Raw genomic sequence first — 14,878 nt, forward strand, 5'->3', positions numbered from 1 at the left:
CCACCACTCTTGAGAGTCAATGTTAAATTATAAACAACCTTTGTAACACTTTTTTATAGAAGTATTTACAGCCAGTGAATTATTATAGACAATTTTAACTCAATAGTACTTATCTTTATTCATTATGTCGTATATTTACATGCACACAATATACCTAAAGTTACATCATTTAATGATGTACACAGGTAGGTATTTTATATTTTGGTAATTTAATTGATAATACATAAAAAGGGGAAATAAATATGTTATAAACCAATAGTTTTAACTCGTACACGTGTGTCGCAGCAGGCACAGAACCAACAGATTTATGTATTTATCTAAGGGATGAGACGCGACCGTGGAACTTTATAACAATCTTATAAAATATATTGTTATAAAATCAAGATACACGAATGCAACTCCTCAAAAAATTCAACCTTCTGATAATACTCCAGTCGAGAGCTCTATTATCTTATCAAATAAATGTTAAACCAAGTACTAGTGATGTAAGGGCTTGTATCGACATAATATATGTCAAGGGGGAGTGAAATTCAGCGTTAGAGCACAAAGCGGCCGATAGAAAACCATTTAAGGCACAATCGGCCCGCTAAGCACCTGGACCACTTAACCCCTTTGCAAAGCGCTGACTGCCGACGGAGGCTTTTACGTGAGAAAATCTAGTGTTGTCTCTACACTCACGTCGATGTTTCAAGCTATGCCAAGGCGAGGTACTTTAATTGTCTTTGGCTATGGGTAAACAATTATTTAACCCAAACGTATGAATTGCAGGTCAAGCGCTGTTACCTATCATTACTATTTGGTAATAATGGAGTATTAACTGGGCACATCATCCTCTTCAAAGGCATGCTACACTTTATGAAGGTATATACTATTATTCAGTATATAACTACCTACTGACCTAGAAAATTAAATAACATTATAAAAATACCAATAATTCAAAACTTAAATTTACCATCGATATTAATATGTGGGCATAATCCCAGCCCTATGTATCGAGCGCAAGTGGTCTTTAGGGCTGGTATATCGGCCATCGAGCACGCGCTGCCTCTCGGCACCTTCGCGGCTCGGGTCACTGGGCCAGGTGACAGCTTATACACTTCGCATACGCTTACCGCTTTTGTTCTACGACCTCATTATACCTAAGCCACGATAATGGTTGCTATTAATATTGTTATTTTTCCAAATTAATTTCCATAATTATTATATTTCAATTTACAAATATTATTCCACCAATGGGACGAAGTTCGACGACGAAGTTCCTGGAACGACTATCTCAAAGTGAAATCAGTAATCGGACGAAGTCTTGTGTCCTATTTTAGAATCTTAGAAGAATGTTCTAAAATTTTTGATAAACTTGGACTTCTTCTTTCTAGGAGATCCCTCAAGATTCATAATTTCAATATTAGGAATAGTTGTCATCTGTTTATCTAAGCATACGGAGTAGGTGATTTAGTAAATAAAGCAAATTATGATATTTGGGCATTTATTTGTGATTTCATAGTAAAATAAAAACTCTAGTCTACGCTAAGTGATCTCTGTGCCAAACTTTAAGGCACCCTTATGTGACGTCATCCACAGACAATAGCATACTATATATAAAAAAGCTAAAAATTATTCATTAAATATTTTATTTGGATAAAAAAGATTACGGAAGTCAAGAAACCTGCTCGCTTCAACATTAGTTCAATGGTTAAATTTATTTTAACAGATCATTATTCTTCACTTAGAAGATAGCGATTTATAAAGTATTGTCTGTGGAAATAATGTAATGCTCAAACATTATACAAATCTAAACTAATTAAAACAATACTCAAAGGTTAATTTATAATTTATATTAGATCATTTTACTCGTAGTAATATTTTTATCAGTGACAGCCAGTAAACAGCTGAAATTGTTTTGCAAACTATAGATTAAAAATTAACCCTCAGTTATTGTTTAGTCTGTGCAATTTACAAAAAATACATTTGTACGATACAGAAGTCTTTTAATTACAAATAGTAATACAATAATAAATGAGATTCGATCCGCTACTACGGCTCCTACCTTCACACACACGAAATACAATAAAATAAATTACACAATATTTTGTTTTTGCATTTCCAAACATAAATCGCGTTTATACAATTAAGTAGCGTTTTGACATTTTTTGGACGGAAAAATAAACGAAAAGCTCGACAAAACTAAAAAATAATCTAATTTACATGAGATTATAAAAATATACTAAAAGCTAAAGCTGCCGAAAGCTATGTTCGCCATTCGAGGTGCTTAGATAAGTTCATCTCTTACAGCAGAAACAAATTCTTAGCGAATTCAAATTATTCTCTCTCTAGTGTCTTAATTTGTATCTATTCAAAAAAATTACATAGTTTTTGTTAAATATTGTACAGGGAATAGCCAAATGGCACTTACTGGGAGAAGAATCAAGTAGAAATCGCTTTGTGCTAATGACATCACTACCGAAGATTTTGTTAACGACTTTGAATTGGGAAATATTAAAGAGATATCTTTGTTCGTACATACAGTACATTTATGAATCGGGCATCGACATGACAATTTAACTGATGCGTCAGAATAAGTCTACGATATTTAATAAACTAAGGTAAGAAATAAATGGAATGAAAGCTGATGACGCGTCTAGATGAAGAACTCCCTTCGCTTGGTGACCCTCGGCCCGGTGGCGGCCGCGAGAGCTGCCGAGTCGGGGTCTGCCGCTCCTTCCGCTCCGCGTTCCTCCTGCGACACAAGTATAGTTAATATAGGAAAGTATTTATTAACCATTTAGAAAGTACAAATGTAAAAAGCGAAATACCTGCGTGAGGTATTCTCCCTTGTGGCGTGACAGCGCACGCACCAACACTATGGCCACGGCGATGAGCAGCAGGAATATGAAGGCCAGCACGGCTGCAATTCGTATACGATTTTGATGAAGATTCCATAAAGAATTAGCAGCCATACTTATGATCAATCACTTTACAGAATAGTAATCACAAATATCTAAAAGTATTATATATGTCAAATAAAAGCGACTTTCTTTTTTAATAAATCAAATCAAAATACGTTTATTCAATTTAGATGCTTCTTAGAGCATGCTAGCATGTCAACAACGTTTACAAAATTCACGAAAGAGCAAGACTACGCCATCACATGCTTTTTTATTATGTATATATATTAAATACATAATACATATATATATATAATAAAGGTTTTTGTTTCAAATGAATGCAAAACGATTTAGGATCGTTTACAATTTCTTTGGAATAATATATTTTAATAATGTGATAAAAAATCATTGACTATATGACTCATAACTTCTATTCAAAATTCTACCTTTTAATACAAATTTGTATGTGTGGCAAAATATGCGAACTTTAGATTGTACTACCACAACATTCTTATACCATATTCTGGCAAATAAATTATTATTAGTGTACATCTACATATTGAGGATTAAAAGGCAACACACAATATGAACAATTAAATAAAAATAATTAAACTATAATATCTTTTAACATTTTTAACCGATAAATGAAATTATTTTGAAAATGAAATATAAAGAGACTCACTCGCAAGTATGGCTTCGTCGGTGCGATGGAGATCGTCGGCGGTGTTGTCGACCAGAGGAGGAGGTCGAGTCTCGATGGGCTCCGGGGGATGGGTCACGGGTTCGACGCCGCAGAAGTCTTCGTGAAGGATTCCGCCGATGGCTCGGACGTTGGCGGGCGGGTCCTGCTGGAAGAGCAGCTTCAGAGGGTAGATGTCGTCGAACTCCACGCGACTGACGCATCCGGCGAAGCCTTCGTTCATGGTTTCGTTGCGGCCCATGTACATGTACTGGATGTTGTTGAACTGCGCGTCCGCACTTTCGCGAATGTTGAAGTGGTACTCCTGGGTCTCGTAGTTGTCCACCTGAAGGTTCAGCCCTTTGAGTCTCGGCCTCGATTGAGGTTTGGAAACCGTTTAACATTTAACAGTCGAAGCTGTACCTGCAGGACCATAGTGGCGCCGCTGTTCTTCCTGGAGAGACGCACGTCGTGGTACTGGCCCAGCCCGAAGTGCTTCCCTTGGAATATTATCTCTTGACGCTCGAAACCGAAGTCGAACACCACACGCAAGTGACCTGTAGTTTAGATGACTTTCAATTATTAACATTTTCTTCATTTTGAAAATATAAGTAATATTTACAATAACCCACCAGAGTTCGACACCATGAGCGTGAGGTACTCGGCGGAAATGTTGGAGTAGAACCCGAGCAAGAATCCCTTGGGGTTGGTGGTGGTGAAACCGACGCGGATCTTCTCGCTGATGGTGGATCGCCACGAGCCGAGGAAATCGTATTTCACCATCAGATTGGGGCGAAGGTTCACTCCGATTTCTGTGAAAATAGATTCTCAATCAAATTCTCATATTATTAAGGAGGATAAATACTCGGCCGAAAGAAGAGTATACCGACCGTCGGCACAAATCGGGCCCTTGAAGGCGGTCCAGCGGCAGTCGCAGGAGTAGGTGTCGTATCTCTCGAGACAAGTTCCGTTGTTGAGGCAGGGAGAAGACTGGCACTTGCCCACGCAGCCCTCCGACACTCCGTACAGTCCTACGAGACCAAATATATCAATAATAGTTCATTCAAAACCAGAGTTATCTAATCTAACATTAGTTAAGTTACTATTAACAGTAATGTACTTTCGCGAGTGGAAGACCGCGGATAAACATGTAAAGTGGTCTCCTAAAGTTTACGATGTTATATCGGACATTAAAGTTGTGCATAGGCCCTCTTAAGGCCATTATAACTGGAGTAGGTCTCGTACTCACCTCGCCTGGCATAGGATCTGAGGTCGACCGGTTTCCCGCTGAGGAGCAGGGCCCTCATGCAGCCGACGAAGCCGTCCTTCCGCTCCAACGTCGCGCCCAGCACGAGGGCCGTGGTGAGGTGTAGGGCCCTCACGGGTTCTTTAGCTGTTCGAATCTCGTTCTTCAGCGCCCCGTCCACGACCACCCGAGCTTCTTTCCTGTTGAAAATATCCGACATAATGCACAGGAATCTCTGAATAGAACAGACTCTCATCCCTGGCATCGTAAGTTCGATCCCCGGCTGTGCACCAATGGACTTTCTGTCTATGTCCGCAATTAACATTCGTTCGAACGTAGGAAAACATCGTGAGAAAACTTACTTTTTTATGTAATAGGAGGCAAACGGCATCTTATGTTACATTGCCAGAAGACTCGCAAATACCAATTTCTTGAAGGACCTTAAATCGAATTGGTTCGGAAAACCTTAGATCCAAAAACTCAACGACGTGTGTCAGGCACAGGAGGCTGATTACCTACTTGCCTATTAGATTGACAAATGATCATGAAGCAGATACAGAAATATAAAGCCCAGATCTTGCTACTGATTTTTTGAAACATCTCCGAGGCAACTTAACGCTGTCGTGTAATTCATGTGACTTTAAGTATATTAAGTGATAATACAGTGATAAAAAAATGGGCAAATACAAAGTGAAGTCGAAAAATCGAGTAAAATAAAATGTCTACATATTATGTACCTATTCCTCTCGATGGACACGGAATGCCAGTGGTCATCGGCCAGCCGCGAGCTGGTCTCCACGGAGACGCCGAGGGGCGTGTCTCCCACTTGGAACTGGAAGTGCAGCTGGTCTCCGCCGATTATCGACAGCTTTATGTAGTCTTGGGGACCCTGCAGGAGTTCATAACGTATTTAGATGTTCTAAGGTAATAATGTACGAGAACTTTTGTGAATTATTTAATAAAACTTTATTTCAATTAATATCAAGAATTAACGTAATAGAAATTTTAAAGTATGAAAATACTTAAAACAGTAATTATAGACAAATAAATAGATTCAACACACCTTAGCGTGCAATAGCACAGCGTTCTCTTTCGTGGTCTTAAATTCGAAGTAGATGTCTCCGCTGTGGCCCAAATCAAAGGCCGGCAACATCACCACGGCGTCGGAGATTCGGAATGTTATCTCGTTGTTGAACAAGTCTATTATATAGAATAATTATGTTTGAATTTAACTTTAAATTATCGATAAAAACGTTATTATCAACTTGAATCAATCACAATATTTAAATTCACAATTTTGAAGTGACATGTGAATCCTTTATTATCTTATAAGTATGCATAATAATGCAAAATAATGCCCATAGTTTAAGTAATTATTGAAAATCTCCTATTCCTCACCGTCTCCCTCGCACAAGAGAGGTCCGAGGGTGTACCTCCCCTCCTTTTCATCGAGATGGCTGCCCGTGTCCCCGAAGCGCAACTGCTTCACCGGCAAATACTCCTTCTCGGTTATGTCGCCGCCATCCATTTGGAAATCTGGCAAATGGCCAATAGTTAAAATGATGGAATTTTTTATAATTTCTTTGCTTAATATTAAAAAGAAAACATATATTTAACAATTATGTAATTATAAATACAATTTTATGACTGCTTAGTATTAATTAAAATAAAAATTTAATTTGGTAAATGAAATGGAAAAACTAATACACATTTTCCTCACCGTCTTTATCCCCAAGCAGATATTCCGCATCGCAGTTGCACCACTTGCTAGGGTCCTTGCAGGACCCGAGGACCCCACAGGCGCACATGCGGGACCCGGGAGGGGCCCCGGCCCAATAGTCCATGCGTTGACCGCTGCGCGACACCCACCATGCGAACGGGTGGAAGTTCGATTCTTCGCCTAAAACAAATATACAAATTATTTAATTAACGAATTAAATTGTCTATGTCACATGTCAAAATTGACAGGTCACGAAACTAAAGTCAATTAAATATCAAAACTTGCTAAAGGAAATTGTTCATTTATACATAATTATTAATATCAAAATAGGAGAACACTCACTGGGTGAATTGAGCAGGCGCGAATGTCTGCACATGTAGTCCAAGCGCTGAGAGCAAGTATGAGATCGGTTCAACAAGGCCTCGAGTTGGGCTCGCGACGCGTCATACTCGATGTCCTGTTTGAAGCTCCCGGGCTCCTGGTATCCGTCCACGACGCTGCTGCTGGCCACCGCGTGGCTCACGGCCGTCACTATACGACCGTCCGCTGAAGAACATATTACTATAGTATATTCCTATAAAGGGCGCATATTATAGAAAAAACTACGACTAGAATATATTGAAACAGTTTATTCCTATTAGGGAAAGTCAAAAATAAAATCATAATGCACTTTATTTATAATTAAACAAACATTAAGAAAATAATTAATCTTATTAAAAACGAATCTAGTGCTTTAGCCTACACTATGACGTTAGAATGGAAGACACTCACAATAGGCGTGGCAAGTGACGGGGAAGGCCGGTAAGGGCCCGGAGCCGTCCACGTCCACCTTGATGTCGGCCGACCTCGTCAAGCCGGCCGCGTTGGAGTACGCCTGGCACGACAGCGGGTGGGTTGCTACAGATATACATACATTTAAGAGATGCTTTTATACCTGCATACTAATATAGTTAAACATCATATTAACTAACTACCTGTCTTTTAGCAAAAATCAAATTATAGGCTACATATAAACTATTTTGTATCAAACTCAAAATAACTTTATCCGTATAGGTAAACAAGAACACTTATGAAGTTCGCAAGCCAACCATTAAAAATAAACTGGCACCAGAAGAAAAAGAATAATGACAATATAAAACAAAAACAATTATCTTGGCATAAATATTAATCAGCACGAAAGGTGAAAGAGCACTTGTTAAAACGATGTCAGATTAAGCTTTTATTAATAAGGGGAAAGATAGACATCGTTAAAATTCTACTCACAAGAATGGCACACGGCTCCGGCGTATCCGGTGTCCGTGCAGTCGCACGTGAACTCGTCCGCAGTCTGCGTACACGTCCCGCCGTGCTCGCACGGGTTTGGGTTACATCTGTTGAGTAAACCATATTCCTTGTTATACCGAAAAGTTTAAATGATTATTACTTTCTTCTTTATGAGTAGGAAATAAAGAATATGATACATGTATTTCCAATACTTGTTTTCCAACATGTTTTTCACACTGGAAAGCATTAAAAATATTCTCCTTTAAATATACAATTTAAAAAAAACCTAACCTGTCAATCATATGGCAGGCATCAAACACGACCTCGTTGGGGCAGCAATACTCCTCGGGCTTCCAGTCGGTCGGAAGACGGTAGTTGCCGTCCAAGGCTATGCGACGCATGCAGCCCACGAAGCCGCGCACGCCGGACTTACCTCCTAACAATTTATTATTAGGCTATATTCATTAACATTATTTATATTTAACTCTATGTAAAGCTGAAAAGGAATCTGACTGAACAATGCAGTTTTAAAACTTTAATTTAATTCATATAATTAAATTAAGGACTGGTTTTTATTAGAAGTATCATATATTTTCAAATGAAAAGCTGGAATGACGTGGAGTGAAATTAAGGGAGCTGCTCAAGACCGATCAGGTTGGTTTTCTTTCTTCCCTTTGGGGAAGTAGACTTGGTGGTCGTAGGACTTTAAGTCAAGTAAGTCAACACATATTTAAAGGATTTTTATAATTATGTTGAAAAAACACTATTTTATAGGCGTGTGTTATAAAAATATATCCGAAGATGTCTCACCGGCGATGTAATAACTGCTTCCAGTAAAGAATTTGAGTTTCTTGGTAGTTTTGACGGGTCTATAGTTGAGAGAGAGGATCAGCGTGTCCGGAGCCATGGTCAGCATCAGGGAATGCCAGCGGCCATCGTTGAAGACCTCAGCATAGTTGTCGAGCTTTACCTTGGGCGAACCTTCAGTGAACAGTTCAACTTTCACTAGACCTTCTTCTAGGAAGACCTATTTAAGAAAAAAATATTTTCAGATATGTTACAAAAATTCAATATTATATTATTTATATAAATAATGACAATTTGAAGTTTAAACGACGGTATATGAGTAATAGTCCACCACAATGTGGAACCAGCTGCCCACTGAAGTATTTCCGAACCAATTTGACTTAGGGTCCTTCAAGGAAAGAGCGTATAAATTATTAAAGACCGACAACGCACTTGCGAGCCCTTTGGTAATATTAGCGTCTATGGGCGGCTATCACTTAACATCAGGTGAGCCGCAGGCAGGGCAGGAGCCCGTTTTCATCCTGTTATATTTAAAAAATAGCCAAACATCAATAACAAATGTAATCCCGCAAATACTGCTTTATCTTAAGTTTGACCAAAGACTTTGGGAAGTCCTTGAGATATCCTCAAATTTCGGCCCTTCTCACTTTTCAGTCAAACGTCGAAACTAAAATAATCTGTTGTCATTGTCGGGCCTCGCCTTGTTAATCGTAGAAGCGACTGGAACACCCGGCCAAACGTCGGTATACATAATTATTTTATGATTTCGTGTTAGGACATTGAGCGGGCATGTAAGATTAAAGATGTTAATTTCATTTAAAAATAAACAAATGAAAAACAACGTTTTATCACATCTAATCCAAACAAAAACAAACAAACAAACCCTGATTTTATTAAATCGAGTTCGAAGTATGCCTGGAGAACTTTATTGCCTATGACTAATACTTCAGTAAGTCAGACCTGAAGATCCAAAGATCAAATCTAGGAGCGTCGGTAATCGATGTTTAACAGAAATGCTGTGGTTATATCGGAAATAGTTTGAAAGTAGACTATCAGTCTCATCGCGTAAATAATCCTCTTTATTTAAATACTTGATAACCATATACAGATCATTCAGCTTGTCCAGGAAGTCACCCAAAAACTCACCTTAACATATCCATCGGATTTGAACTTGTGGTAAATGAGAAGTCCGTGCAACTCGTAAGTCCTGAACTCGAGAGACACGTTCAACGTGTTACCGCCCGAGTAGCCTCGAAGTTTGGCGTACGAGCCAGCCTTCAGGAACGTCACCGGGACCAAGGGCGGTTCCTGGTAATAAAAGATTTTTACGTTACCTCTGTTTATATGATAAACTAATTATTTTAAATGGATCATTCTAGAAAAAGAAAGAAATACATATCAGTGATCTTACCGGACAGCTATACAGGGTGTTAACTTTCTGATACTTAAAAGGTTCTCCGGTTTCATATCCTTGCTTCAGTTCGTATATGATGTTCGTTGAGTTCAAATACATGTTCTCAACACAGCCCGTGAAGTTCTGGTTAACGACGAGACCGTCTTGGAAGTTCGGTACACCGCCTATGTAGAACTAGAAAATAGATTTTTTTACATTTAGGAATTTGGTAACTTTTCCAACAATGATTACTACCAAGCCTTAAAACTAAAGTTTTCGTCTCATCGAAAGTCGAACCCTAAACATAAACTCAAATTTGCCTTTTTTATTTTATACTATACTAGTGGATCCGACAGACGTTGTCTGTACACACATCTTAAATACAAAAAAAACTAAAAATATAATCATTCTCGAAAAAATTTCAGCAAAAACTAACCAGCCATTTAGGAATTTAATTACGAACACATGCACAGAAGATTTATATTATGTCACCGTAAAATTGTAAACACCGTTAGATTGTAATCTATCTCGCGAGATTGTAAACTGTCGAAAGATTGTCAACTCAACGTACTGCTTACAATTTAACGTATTATTATTCGGAAGATTGTTGTCTATCGAAGTGAAACCGTCAAATTGTGAAACGGATCGCACCTCGCGCGCTGATTAGTTGAACTGAATATGCCCCGCGCCACCATATTTGTTTGTTAATTCGTTTGTTGTCGAATGTAATGTTGACGGTTTCACTTCGATAGATTACAATCTACCGAATAATAATACGTAAAATTGTAAGCAGTACGTTGAGTTGACAATCTTTCGACAGTTTACAATCTCGCGAGATAGATTACAATCTAACGGTGTTTACAATTTTACGGTAACATATATATACCAACTGATACTGCCGTATAGATAAATAACCGTGATACCAACTGCAGCGCCATCTACCGGGCTGATTTGTGAATCTAAACTGTACAAGGTGCCACCCAAACGCATACAAAAAAATTCATTCAAATCGGTCCAGCCGTTTAAGAGTAGTTCAGTATCATACACAAGAATGGAGTGAAATGAAGAGGAGTTCAGTGAAATACACATGTTAAAACAAAAAATAAATAAGTAATTTGAAACAGCAGACACTTAAATAAACATGAGTGGTATTTATTTGCTATAGTTTTAAACTTACCGCTCGATTGAGGTTGAGCCGAGAGAACTCCCCCCTTATTCGTCCCTGCACCACCACTCGATCCACCGAGAAAATTATATCTCTTCGGTTACGAGATATTACTACATCGTGCCATATGTTATCATCCAGGAGGCTGCCCACGGACAGGGATGTCAATAATCCTGAACCTATTCAAATATAAATATTCAAATGTTAATATTTGGCGTGCAAGTTCACTCTGTGGGCTAGAATCTGTTTTTATCAGACAGTAAAAATCTTAGCAAATAATCTGTCATTATACTATAAAAAAAATCTGCTTACCTAGATCAATGTTAAGTACAAGCCTATTATCCCTCAACTGCAAGGCTAAGTAGTCGCCCTGAGTACCGCGGGAGTACAGCAGGGCCCCGGAGGCGACACTAGTCTTAAAACGGAAACGCACCGTTTCACGTGATGCTGATACCGGGTCTCGGAGTAAATCCACTTTCACAAGGGAACTTCCATTAAAATAAAGGGTATCGGCCACTAAAAAAAATGCAATATAATACATTAGAGTTGAGTATTACATAACTAAACTAAAATTTTATTATAGAAAGAGAAAGACCCACCATAATCACATCCGTACAACTCCACGCGCATAGAGATCTTATCTCGCCACCTCATGGGATTAATCCTAATGTATTGAGCAATTATAGGCACTTCGAATTCATTTTTAACTATTGTATTGCCATCGTGGTTGCCTCCAAACATCTGAAAATTTTAACCAATGATAATTTAATCGAATCACAGCGGAAGATTCATTTGAAGTGGTTTTTTCATTTTTATTTTTGTATTGTATTTCTATTATATAAAAAATTATGAACATCATTATAATAATTTCATCTAAGTCCGGGTTGGAACTATAGAAAAGCAAAATGTAGACTTATCTGCCTGTTAAGAATTTACAACTTCTCATAGCATCTATTCCTATCACCTTTTCATATCCATCCGAGTCAGATACGACCCGCCAGCTCTCTCCGTTATCAGAGTACAGGAGCATGTACTCCGAAACGAACTCGCTTGTCGCAAACCGCCCCCTGGTGGCTATCGCACGTAATTCTACGCGCTTGCCCAATTTTACCGTCAAGTGCTGATAGTAGGAGCTCTCTTTCGCCGTCCATGCTGAGGTTCCTTCACCGTTAATGTTAGTTAGTGCTATTTACTTTTAAAATTTTAAGTAACAAAATGTTAGTGGTTAGAATGTTATTGCCATTTTTGTATTCTGTCTACAATACATAATTATTTTCAGTTTGGTTAGAGGCTGTTGTTAGATATTAACTAAGGTTAATTTAGATAGTAAACAGTTGCTTGTTTCAATATAATCATCATATAGAGACAGGACGATATCAAAAATTGTCTTCAACCATCTACATACATATTACATAGGTTACATAAATTGCAAACCAAATCAACTACTAACTAAATACTCTACGAAAGAAGCAGTACATGCATACTATCCCACCATGTTAAGTGTTGTTAGTTTATAACAATAGTCTCGGGTTACCTTGACTTCGCCCCCTGCAGCTTTATAACGGGCATAATCAAGGCCATTGCTACCATAACTTATGTGGTACTCTTGAACAAATTCTTGCGAATGGGCGCGGCCTTGTGTAGCAACTCGCGTCACATTCTTCACACTCCCCAAATCAATGATGAGTTGCTGATCAAAGTCATTCTCTGACGCCGTCCACGCGTTCAAACCTTATTTTAATTGTTTACTTTAGTTTTACGAGTTTTCAATGTGTGTTAGGTAAAATTAAATGCAATATATATTCATCATTTTATTGTTAGACCCAAAAAGTAATTACAAACTAAACAACCTACATTTTTAAACTAAATATTAACCATTAAAACAATTTAAACCTTTCACCTCACTAAAAATATATGTTTAATGTATTTAATAAGGTTTTTCCTTCTTCCCCAGGAAGTTACAAGTAAATTCAGTATCAGGTTCACTCAATGGTTTGCCACAATTCAAAATATCTTCAATGTTTAAGAATTCAAATGGTGTATCTTCTCTCTTATATGCTTCAGAGTTTTCTAAAGCGACAGATACAACATAGGATTCATTTAGCATACATTCCTCAAATACATAGTCTTTCACCACATTATCCACATAAAGTTTTGTACTTGTTATCACTTCTCCGAATTTTAACTCATTTTGTATGGAAAAGCTGATAGTATCAAGAGGAATTGAAGCTACACCCTTGCCTATATTTTTCAAATAGCTTTCTTTAAGACACCATATTCTATAGAAACAAGCTAATTTCTCTGTATCTGTTTTATAGGTCTCAATTTGCTTCCATTCTGTGTGAGTAAACTGTTTTCTCATCAGTCTGAAGAATTCAGATACATTTTTGTTAACGAGAGGCTCAGTTTTCATAACATCAACACCAATTCTTTGCTTAGTATTACCAGCCAAGACTACAAAATCTGCTTGATGAGATATATTAAAATCTATTGATGATTTATCTTGTTCTAACAAGGATGGCTTGCCTAATGTATCTCTCCCTATACATAAGCAATTATAAGGAATATCAGTAACTGTGCTCAGGTACTTTCTTATAAGCAGTCTTCCTACTAAGCTCGACTTTGCATCTTTCAAGAACACAAACTTAGATATTCTTTGTTTTTCTTCTGGTTGAATGAAAGAGGATATAGCTAAAACCTGTTCTTTAGAAGGTTTCCAGGCAGATACATCAAAGGCCCATCGTGTATTAATGAGAGACATCTTTAACTGATATATTGGTAAAATCTTGAAATGTGTAGACCAATTAAGGTAACAAAGGAATATAGATAATTTGTTATACCATGTGTGAACCTGTAGACATTAATCCTGTTCAGGGTCACAATCACAAAACACAATCCTAATATATTAGCAAAAAAAAATAACAAAACTGTCTATATGAACATGCAGTGTAAAACAAATAAAAACATGAAAAAATAATGTGAGTGAACACCCTAAATTAATGTTTACAAGCGGCAAAATAGTAAATATACTTAAGAAAATATTTTTATTTCAGCCATAAATTATAAATTTGCCATACAACTACAAAAACAATTGTATATCTATTATTTAAACATAGCACAAATGACTTTAGTTTAATAATTGATAAACTTACCATACAACTGAGCATTCTCTGGTCCTCTTTCTCTTAAACTAGAAGTAGCTGTCAACTTAGCAGTCTCTAAAAGAGGTTCATTACACTCATAGTCGTAATAATATCGTACTGAATCTGAAAATTGCAGTTGAACTTTATGTAAATTAAAGTTTTTCAAATACAAAATGTTACAAAAATTCATAACTCAGTATTAATACCTGTTAAGTTACATCGATCTTAATAAATCTTATCATTTAGAAATTCATTCAACGCTTTTTTAACGAATATGTGAATCATAACTACATAACACTAACCTGATCGGACGCTTGTTAAGCTTAAACTCAGCACCGCAACGAAATAATACAACGTATTAATCATCATAACTTCATAGTTAGAAATAATGCAGCTAGATATTAATTCGTCGTTGTATTAGAATTCAAATAAAAATTTGTTTGATCATTACAAAATTTCGGTCGGCGTTGGAGCAACGCACCTTGCGGACAACACCCAAATACATGTAAATTGCCAAAAGTGAAATTTATCTTTACCTGTGCATTAAAACTTCATAATAATATGTGTGTCACTGCGATTT

At 37.3% G+C, this 14,878-nt stretch overlaps 1 protein-coding gene across 3 annotated transcripts; it reads right to left on the minus strand.

Moving 5' to 3' along the window:
* Positions 1 to 1,466: 1,466 nt before the first annotated feature.
* LOC125063175 (neurexin-4) lies at positions 1,467 to 14,810 on the minus strand. 3 transcript variants are annotated; one of them, XM_047669446.1, is made up of 24 exons: positions 14,601 to 14,810; positions 14,308 to 14,421; positions 12,120 to 12,316; positions 11,755 to 11,896; positions 11,468 to 11,671; positions 11,168 to 11,334; positions 10,009 to 10,185; positions 9,744 to 9,905; positions 8,601 to 8,817; positions 8,082 to 8,226; positions 7,791 to 7,897; positions 7,299 to 7,424; positions 6,870 to 7,073; positions 6,528 to 6,707; positions 6,206 to 6,343; positions 5,871 to 6,007; positions 5,545 to 5,696; positions 4,811 to 5,007; positions 4,452 to 4,592; positions 4,194 to 4,373; positions 3,985 to 4,118; positions 3,565 to 3,907; positions 2,811 to 2,902; positions 1,467 to 2,734 (listed from the first exon to the last, which is right to left on the minus strand). In XM_047669446.1, exons 1-24 carry the CDS (start codon positions 14,665 to 14,667, stop codon positions 2,636 to 2,638), a joined length of 3,822 nt encoding a protein of 1,273 aa, XP_047525402.1. In that variant the 5' UTR covers positions 14,668 to 14,810; the 3' UTR covers positions 1,467 to 2,635. The 3 variants fall into 3 exon arrangements, with proteins under 3 accessions (XP_047525402.1, XP_047525401.1, XP_047525403.1); XM_047669445.1 differs by lacking the exon at positions 12,120 to 12,316 and adding an exon at positions 12,690 to 12,886 and having other exon boundaries at positions 14,601 to 14,809; XM_047669447.1 differs by lacking the exons at positions 14,308 to 14,421; positions 14,601 to 14,810 and adding an exon at positions 12,690 to 12,803.
* Between the last annotated feature and the right edge of the window lie 68 nt (positions 14,811 to 14,878).

This window comes from Pieris napi, chromosome 3, assembly GCF_905475465.1.
Source record: "Pieris napi chromosome 3, ilPieNapi1.2, whole genome shotgun sequence".
Lineage (NCBI taxonomy): Eukaryota > Metazoa > Arthropoda > Insecta > Lepidoptera > Pieridae > Pieris > Pieris napi.

Excerpts from the sequence above, each read along its gene's own strand:
- LOC125063175 (XM_047669446.1), bottom strand. The coding sequence starts at position 14,667 with ATGATGATTAATACGTTGTATTATTTCGTTGCGGTGCTGAGTTTAAGC. Across the intron at positions 11,335-11,467 it reads TGTACTTAACATTGATCTAG|GTTCAGGATTATTGACATCC; the intron begins GTAAGCAGATTT and ends ATATTTGAATAG. Across the intron at positions 3,908-3,984 it reads GCGCCACTATGGTCCTGCAG|GTGGACAACTACGAGACCCA; the intron begins GTACAGCTTCGA and ends CTGAACCTTCAG.